This window comes from Kryptolebias marmoratus, linkage group LG19 (assembly GCF_001649575.2).
Source record: "Kryptolebias marmoratus isolate JLee-2015 linkage group LG19, ASM164957v2, whole genome shotgun sequence".
Classification (NCBI taxonomy): domain Eukaryota; kingdom Metazoa; phylum Chordata; class Actinopteri; order Cyprinodontiformes; family Rivulidae; genus Kryptolebias; species Kryptolebias marmoratus.
The window spans coordinates 21,973,423-21,982,942 of record NC_051448.1 but is presented as its reverse complement, the minus strand read 5'-3'; the positions used below and the strand labels follow the sequence as shown (position 1 = coordinate 21,982,942).

The 9,520-nt window shown below is 36.9% G+C and overlaps 1 protein-coding gene across 3 annotated transcripts in view; it reads right to left on the bottom strand.

Annotated features, from left to right (window-relative positions):
- Nucleotides 1-5,170: 5,170 nt before the first annotated feature.
- cnih3 (cornichon family AMPA receptor auxiliary protein 3) overlaps nucleotides 5,171-9,520 on the bottom strand; it is a 140,358-nt gene continuing 136,008 nt past the window's right edge. Inside the window, exon 7 of one of the 3 annotated variants that reach the window (XM_017437638.3) lies at nucleotides 5,171-6,756. Coding sequence is in view for 1 of the 3 variants with exons in the window: in XM_017437639.3 (XP_017293128.1) it covers nucleotides 6,729-6,756 (28 nt within the window). In the remaining 2 variants the exon portion in view is untranslated. The remainder of the gene's footprint in view (nucleotides 6,757-9,520) is intronic. The other 2 variants (XM_017437637.3, XM_017437639.3) reach the window with 2 other exon arrangements.

Genomic DNA, 9,520 nt, shown 5'->3' with positions numbered 1-9,520 from the left:
GAGGAGGGAGGGATGGAGCTGGTGGAGGAACCAACGGATACTGATTCAGATAGGCCTCTGTCTGCCATAGTTCTGATAGTGATGGAAAGTTTTATCAGCCAGCCTTGGGACCTAGCCATCACAGATCCGCAGATGTCCTAGAAGAGGGAGGGGAACTGATGGGAGCGTCACGTTAACATAACATTCAGTAGAATTTTGAGATAGCCAGCCTTCCAAGGCTGACTCAGTGGAGCTAGATTCAGATATCAGAATTTTTCAGGTCATGCCAACGCTGTTAATTTCATGTCAGCCTTAAGAGTCTCACTGGTATATCTCAATGGTGAATCCAAACAGCCAAATTAATGTTGTCCTCCAAGCTGATGGAGAGAGAAGAAAAAGCGTCCATCCTTGTCAAGTGCAGGAAAAAAAAAAAAGATACCCAAATGGAAGTACAAAAACATGCAAAACGTGAATTTTGCAACACGTCTCCTTTAAAAGAAGTCAGTTGAGGTCGTTCAGGCATCTGATTAGGATTTCTCCTAGAGGCTCCGCTCTGAAGGTTTTTCAGTCACTTCCTACTAGGAGGAGACCCCAGTGAATATCCAGAATTTGTTGGAGGGATTATATATCCTCTCTTGATTGGGAATACCTTGGGATTCCCCAGGAGGAGCTGGAGAGTGTCGCCGGGGAGAGGTATGTCAGAGTTTCCCTCCTGGACCTGTTGCCCTCCTGACTCGACCATGGATAAGTGAAAGAAAATGAATAGATAAAGAAAGTAGTAGGATACATCTTTAATTATTTGCCTGTCCAAGTCATTACTTGTTCTTTTGAAATCCTGCAGAATCTCTGACCTTGTTGTCACTGTAGAAAACTACTGCCATAGTATAGATACAACAATCTGTACCAATGCTGACTCACCATGTTATTGTCACAGTTTGAAGAACTATGTGAGTTTAACTTCATGTGAGTCACATGGCATATTTCTGTCGAGCCTTCTTGCAGAAAAAGTTACAATATTCACAAGTGAACTTCAGTCCCATGCAGAGCAAGATAAAAATTGGCTCCCATCCTGTGATAAGTTAAAAAAACAGAGTTTTACTGACAAATATTAAGCTCCAGATGGCTGAGCACAATGTGCCAGAACCACAGGACAACAGCTCAATGTCATTTCACAGCCTTATTCAGGAAAGAGAAAAGAAACAGGATGACATGAGAAAGAGAACTATGGGAGGCGGAGGGTGGCTAATTTAAACACATCACAGCCAGTCTGTGCAAACACACACATTGATACACATTTAATGAAGGGTCAGAAGGTCAGCAGTGTCTGCCTGGTTTAATTATGAACCAATAAATGGCTGTGATGGAGATAGCACCCAGGTGAATCCTGGGAGGATCAGTTATCACTAACCTGTCTTTCTGTCTGCCAGAGTGTAGACAGAATAGATCACCTCTGCACACACACGCATGCACACACTTGCACAAGTGACCAAATCAGTGTTTGAACATGCAGTGGCACACCACATTTATCATTTTTGTGCTACATTACTATTTTCTCTTAGTTAATTCAGTACAAGACTCTGTCAGTAGTTATATTTTATTTGGCTATGGCTTCTGCATTCATTTAGCAACATGATGATGTGACTGAGTCCGGTGACTCACAATAATCAAATAATGTAAGATACTGGTAATCTATAAAATAAGCACCTGTACACATTTTGTATCTCTTTAACCAACCACAGGGCAGCCTGTAAGACATGAAGTTCTACAAAGGACTAGTTGGAAGATTTCAATGGCTTTAATGAAATGTCTGTGACATTTTTTCATCATAGCCTTTATTTATTAAAAAAGTGAAAACTTTATGAAAATAATAATGACAAAACAGAACTTGTTATTGACAGCCACATCCAAATTACATTCTGTTTGCTTTGAAAGGCTTTGAGAGCAGCATACAGACACTTTCCATAGTGTCGCATGGTTTTAGCTGCATCATGGTATGGGCGAGCTTCTTTGCCATAGACTGCAATGTTTCGTTAATGAGTGTTTAAACATGACTTTGCTAACAGTGAAGAAATCCTAAAGTTATTGACATAATTCGTGTCACCCTGGAGGCTTCAGAGTAATTTTTGGTGGTTGGGCATTTTTCTTTCTCTTTTCTTCTTTTTTTTTTTTAATCTTTACATAACATGTTTACATAACAGTTAAAAAAACAGAAGCTTAATAGATTAATATGTATGCAATATCCATTTGTGGAAGTATTTATAAAATTCAACAAAACACTTCAAACTAAAAATCTTGCAAATGTTACAATATATGAGAAATACTTGCAAGTCAAGCAGAAAAGTTGAAACTGCGTAGTTACATTTGCAATGAATTTTCTACATGACTTTTTCTAGTTCTGGTTTGTGGTATAGCAGTGGCTTTTTCTCCAAGTAGGCACTAACTAATTAGGAGGAAGAGTACATTCAGCTTAGTAAGCAGTAAAAATGGTAATGCTGATGTGGTCATATCACATTTTGCTTACGTAACAATCAATCCTGTGAGCATAGAAGTGGTTAAAATGAAGAGAAGGCTTATTGTAGACAATAAAAACCAGGTTTCTTTCAGTGCCAAAAACCTGATAAGAGAAAAAGAGAGAAAAATTAGGATATAAGTTTTGATTTTGCATAATATGGAAAGACTTAGACAATAGCATTAAAAGTCCAGTAAGATGTTCCACTGCATTCAAATATTATAAAAAAAGGAATTCCTCCCTCTATATATATTTTAATAACTTAAATCAATTACATGTTAGTCCTTCCTGAATAATTACTCAGGAGATTAAATGCCTCAGTATGTTATTTTTTTTCCTGGTCAGTTCACAAAACTTTACTCTATAGTTCCATAAACCACATATACTAATGTTTTCTGGGCATGTCCCACTGGTAGGAGAACCCAGGGCAGATCCAGAGCTCAGTGGTTGGATTATATATCCTCTCTGGCCTGGGAATGCATTGAGATCCCCCAGAAGGAGCTGGAGAGTGTTGCTGAGGAAAGAGATGTCCATGTTTTCCTCATGTACCTGTTACCTCTGAAACATATGTTATGTTATCATATTTAGAATATTGGCTGCTATATTTTATCTAGAGTTTTATTTTTTATTACTCCCTTTCATAAGTTTTATATCCTGGATCGCAAAATTTAACAGATACTACGTAATTTCAATAATCATGTGTCTTTTGTTAGTTATCTATTGTAATGTATGTTTTATCTGGTACTATGAACCTGCAAGAGACTACAGATGAAAATTAGTCTGTATGATTAAATCTGGCACATTTTGATACTGTGCTTATATTGTACTCATATTTCAACAATGTAAATTGTCTTATTTTCTGAATAAAAATTCAAATTCCGTCTGTCTTCAGAAATGCTTTCTCATTTTGGTTTCAATTTTCATGTTGCATTCCGTTTTCTGATTATTTATATTTGTCCATGGGACAAACAGATAATTTTAAATAAATGTCTACATGGGCCTTGGATGAAGGATGTGCTGCCGAATGCATGTGTAGCAAAATAAAGCAATCAGGTTTTTCGCTCATACCATTTCCTCAAAATAATTCTTGAATACATGACTTTCTGCCTTTGGTGGAACTTTGTTTAATTTAATATTTGATCTTGGAGGTCCTAGCAGTTTTACTGTCACTTTTATTCACTACTTTGTTGAAAAAAGGAAAATTCCACAGCCCACATTAATTGCTCTGAGTTTTTAGCCATATTAAGCCTGAATGTGAGCACTCAAAGTAACTGCGTAGTACATATGACAAAAGCATGCTTGGACAAGCTTTTCTAGAACCCACAGAAAAAAAAACAAAAATACAGCCTAAAATTTAAAATAAAAAGAAGAAAATTTCCAACCCGGTTGAAATGCCCTGAAAAGAGTCATACTCAATGAAGACAATGACATAGTGGTGAGACAAACTTTTCAGAAAGGTCAGTCATATACCAAATATATATACCATACCATACCATATATACCATACACCAGGGTTAGGCAATCCTGGTCCTCGAGTGCCACAATCCTGCATGTTTTCCTTGTTTCCCTGCTCCAACACACTTAATTCAGTGGTGAAATTACCTCTTCATGTTCTGAGACTAATGTGAAAGCATGTTTTGTTCTTACACTTCTCCTTGAGCAGCAGGTGCTGTTGTGGGTCTCTTTACATACCAAAGCACTCACGTGCGGTCCAATTCCAGCACAGCGTCCCTCCCAGCTGCAGCCAGAGCTGCAGGTGTTCAGCCCTCCATGTCCAGAATGCGAATAAATCGAGCATGCGCAAAGCTGCCAATGATTATTCCAGTGGTTCCCAAAGATTTTCTTCTGGGCCCCCCTATGGATTACAATAACCCCCCCCCAAAAAAAAAAATCAACTTTCTAATGGGTACACACATTGTTCAACCAGACATAAACCTATACACATATTTTGTTTTCAAACTCCACTTAAGTTTATTCCCCCCCCGCAATGACACTGTGCCCCACACCTTGGGAACCACTGGATTAATCCATAGTGCAAAACAAATGCAAAATTTTCTTTTTAAAACTAAATCATTGCACAAAAATAACTGAGTATCTCTTTTGGGTCACGTTTGCAGGTCCCAAGCCCAGATAAAAGAGGTTGGTTTGAAAAAACATAAAAACGACAGAAGAAAGTTCTAACAACTGTAGAGTGCTTTTAAATGACTATTTGTTCTTCATGGTCATTATTCCTCTATGATCAATGAGACAAATTAGGTGATGGCATCATTTAGTGATTTCTAGCAACTTTTAGGACACCTAATAGCTATTTTCTTTACTTACGAGTTAGCAACATTGGTTCCAAGCTTTTAAAGTGCAAAGAGTCGTGTAGTACAGGAGAAACTTTACATTGATTAAGCTCCTAAGATGAGTGGTAAAATGTCTTACATTTAAATACATTTAAAAAATCTGTTTACTTTGCTTTACAACTTCTAGGGTTTCATTAGTTGAACAAGTTTTATAAATAAATATATAAATAAAATACAAGGATGCCATCAGTTGTTTGATTTTGTATTAGATTATTGATTAATGGTAGGAGTGCAAGATCATGATGAAAAAGAGAATACCACACAAACAGATGCGATAAAGAATCCTGCTGGAAAGTCTTATTGGAGTACATCAGCACAAACCCGCTCACAAGTGTAAAAAAAATGTGCACATGTGCAACCAAAATGCACTAAAAAGACCAATGAGGAAATTTTTAGATTTTAAAATACTTTATTTCATAAACAATATCTAAAGTCAGTCTGGTTGGTCATATGGGTACAGCGTTAGGCTAGAAAATGCTCAAATCAGATTTGATTTTCCAAGGATAAGAGGAACAAAAACAAAAAATGGGCATTCTTATCTGCTCTGTCAGCTACAGCTTTCAAAGTAACATTAATTAAGTGAAGATTGTATTTAAGGTTCAGAGAGAGGCCTGACGGTTAGAAAATGATGCTACATGTGGAGAATGCAGGATCAAGCCCTCCCCCTCCTGCTAAGAGTTCATTTCAGCCACAAGCCATGTTTATCTGTGACTAAATCTGGGGGAATCATGACAGCATCTTTAAATTTCCCATTTGTATCATTTTCTTCCTTACTCACTCATAAAAGAACATTTAGGATAAAATGTTGAAGTAAGCCATTAAAATCTCTATAAATAGACATAAATTAGTTCATTTAAATAGTGAAAATACATTTTGGTCCATAGTTGAAAGAGCTAGAAAAGATTCACATTTCCCCATTTTTAAACACAGCTTAGTTTCTTACATGTTGGAAGACCTTCACTTTTGGAACTGGACTGTGATAACTTATCTCTGTTATTTACCTAAATGCTGTGAAAGAACATGGACTCCGTTTGTGCAAAGAAAGTGTGCTATTTTACAACAAAAGCTTTTGATGAGTTCCAGTTTTTTGTCTGAGTTTTGAAAAAGTTTCACACAACAGAACGATACTAGGACAACACTGAGAAGGCATTTGTTGTATAGAATACCTTTTTGCTTTGAATCAAATAGAAATGCCTTTTATTTAAAGAATACACCAAAATTCACACATCAAAAAAAGCCCGTCATGTTATATTAGAAAGAAAACGCCACGCTCCATGGACTATATGTGTGTGTGTTTTAGGGGAAAATACAGGAAACCTTTCCCTCTGGTAATTTGCTCCAGAGCTACTGCTTCTTCTCTGTACAGTGGAATCCGTCTGCCATTTTGTGCACCTCACTGTGGACTCACCGGTGAAGCTACGGTCGGTGAGGTGTTCAGGAGGAGTGTATCGGGCAGGACAGTGCTTCATTGTGCTGTGCCTGAGACAAACTGTGCAAACGCTACTGTGCTCTACGTCCTCCAAGCTACCACCACCATTACTCTACAGAGAGCACTCCAGAGGAGGGTGTGTGCATTTATCTGTGTGTGTGTGTGATAGGTATTGGTCAGGCAGTGTACAACTTGAGTCTTGCTATGAGCAAACTGTAAACAGCAGATTTAGTCCCCAGGTTATATAGTCAAGAATAAAATGAGTCTTTTCTTCTTTGTGGGGTAAAAGACAAAAAGCTCCAATCCCAGCAGAGTTCGTGTTCATTGTTTGGCTTCACAGCAAAAACTAAATTTCTTTTAAATTTTTGTTTTTATGTTTAATCTTCTCTCTGTACCATCGGTATATGGTACCATATGTATCCAAGGCGTTTGTGTTTCTCCCTGGTTGCTGAGAGAGCAGCTGTTATGAGGTAACCAAGGAGTGGATCATACTGAAACACAAGAAGAAGAAAGAAAACTCAAAGTAAGTCAAAATGTTGTGACTGGAAAAGCAGAAAAAAGGGAGACCAACTTTTAATGACATTTACAGTTTGACTTATCTAATGACCTCTAAGAAACATTTACATTCAGCATTCAGAGATTCAAATGTGTGTTTGATCTAATTATTCAAGAAAGCATTTGATCTCAATAAGTATTTACTATAAAAGTATTGAGACTGTTTTCTTTACTGCCTTTTACAGATTAATTCTGTGTTTAGAGATACAACCCCAAATCAAAAAAAGTTGGAACAATAAAAAACAACAGTGATTCGTGCATTTTACTTTGTTCTGTATGCCATCACAGGAAATAATGTTTTATTTTTAACTTTATTACATTTGTTCATGTACTTCTAGTCTTGGATTTCGGCCTTGCAACTTATTTAAAAAGAAGTAGAGGTAATTTAAAAAAATACTCAAAGCAGGTCATACAGATGATTTGAAATATGGGTAACTGATTATATTTTAAAATGTGGGACCTAAATTGGTAATATCTAGGTCTAATTATTAATTTACTGCAGACATATGTGACAACATTTTATGATGCAATAATGCCAATAACAGGTTGTGTTTGTTTAGTGGAGTGGGAAATGCAAAGTCCTTGTTAAACAGAAGACCTGGGTTTGAGTCTTAAAAGATTACAGCTTTTAGGTATTTATTTTTCAACTAATTTGAAGGCCCTGTCCATAATATTTTGGATATTTTTAAAAACAGATATTTTCTGCTGCATTTGCAACTCCCGACCACAAATGTAATTTTTGTTAAGACAAAGGAATGTTAAAAATCTCAGTTTCTAGTGTATGTAGACAGGATTTACGGAGCTTTTCTGAAAAGATGATGCAGACACACACACGTCCACACAATCATTTTGTGAAATAGAAACACAAACGTGGACCTGTTTTTACTATTTTTTTCTGCATTGATCTCTTATTATCTTAATCCTTTCAGCCTCAAACTTGTATTGTGTGCTGAAATAGTTAATAATGGAAAGGGAACTAAATGGAATCAAAGAAAAAAAAAAGATTTTAGGAGAATCTTTTTCCAAGCTAAAAATTGTTTTTCTCTGTATTTTGACATGTCAACAATGTAAGCGTTCTCTCAGTTTTTCAAAATATCCAGAGTTGTGTTGACTGGGCCTTGAATATTTAGTCTGAATGTGTTTTTAACTCAAAAATGCTCATAAGGGGTCTCACACATTAGCTCCAGGCATAACTCAAGAGCAGCTTAAAAAAATGTGCATTCCAATTTTTATGATTTCGATAGTTTCTTCTCCTAAAAAAACTCCCATTACAGACCAACTCAACTAGTACATTGTTAGCCACTAGTTAGACATCATTCAGCTGTAGTGATGGAAAAAAAGCCAAAGCAGTTTTTTTAAGTATTAAAACCATTTTTTTCTAACTGAACTGGACAGAATGAAGTAAAAAGAAAATAAATTAAATAAAATAGTAATTTCACACTTTTTTTGAGAAGAAAATATCAAAATACTTTTACTCTAGAGTAAAAAAAAAAAAAAAAAACGGTGGTAGTAGAAAGCTGGGTCATCTGAGTTTTCTTCTGAACTTTTTTTTTTTCCATAGTTCAACACGGTCAGTAAAACGTGTAAGTTTTAACATCCACTTACTTCTGACGGTAGACCACGACCGTGATCACTGGGCTGAATCCGTGTATCATTCATTCTTTCCATTTTCAATTGACTATCAAAAATCAAATAATGAAAAACGGACTGGTCATTTTATTTTTTGTTTTTAATATGACACCAAAAACAAACAAATGCCTGTTTTTTTTGTATTTTACTTTTTGACTAAGATCGGAAACACAAAATCGAAAAACGGGCAGCAGGACAGAATTTGATTTTAATATTTATTTGGTCGGGTTTAGGTGACCCGGAAGTGACTTTATGCGGCAGTTCAGGTCATATAGTGGCTACTATGGCAGCGCTAGAACCACTGATAGAAGACTCGTTTAAGCGGTTTGAGCCTCAAAACAATTCGTAAGTCTCCATGACTGATGGGTCAGTCTGGATTATCTGGTCCTGATTGATCAATATTGAACAAACGTAAATATGTAGACGCCTCATTACGTCCCCGAGCGCATCTGCCGTCGCCGCCATGTTGGACAGATCTGTCCTCTCTCTAAGAGCCAACAGGAGGAACCACAGAGCGAGCAGCTATGGACGGATTTTATATCACGAGGGATTAACTTTCACAAGTAAGACTGAACAATAATTTTGGTTATTTGACCATTTATTATATTATATTATTGTAGCTAATGTAATTAGGTAAACAACAAAATGCTAACAGGAGGAACTGGTCCTCCTCTCTCATTAGCTCTTTCTGGGTTTTTTTCTTCACATTTTGAAGGTTTCCCAGTAACACAGATTTAAGGAGGCAATGAGAAGCTGCAGTAAGAAGGGAGGGTTTTGTTGCTACAGTTGTCTCAGCTCTGTAATGAACATTTCAAACCAGAGGACTAACAGGACCAGTTTAGAGATGCTGTGACCCCACCTGTCTTCAGCTTCCCATCTCATCTCCAAAGAGAAGGTGATTTTTTATTTACTGTACATGTTATTTACTGGAACCAGTCTCCTTGAGAGGGGTTGGACACTCTTTCACTCTGGAGTTGTCCCCGGTGAGAGGCGCCAAGCAGGAGTGGGCATACTTGTTGCCCCCCATCTTGGTGCCTGTACGTTGGGGTTTACCCCGGTGAACGAGAGGGT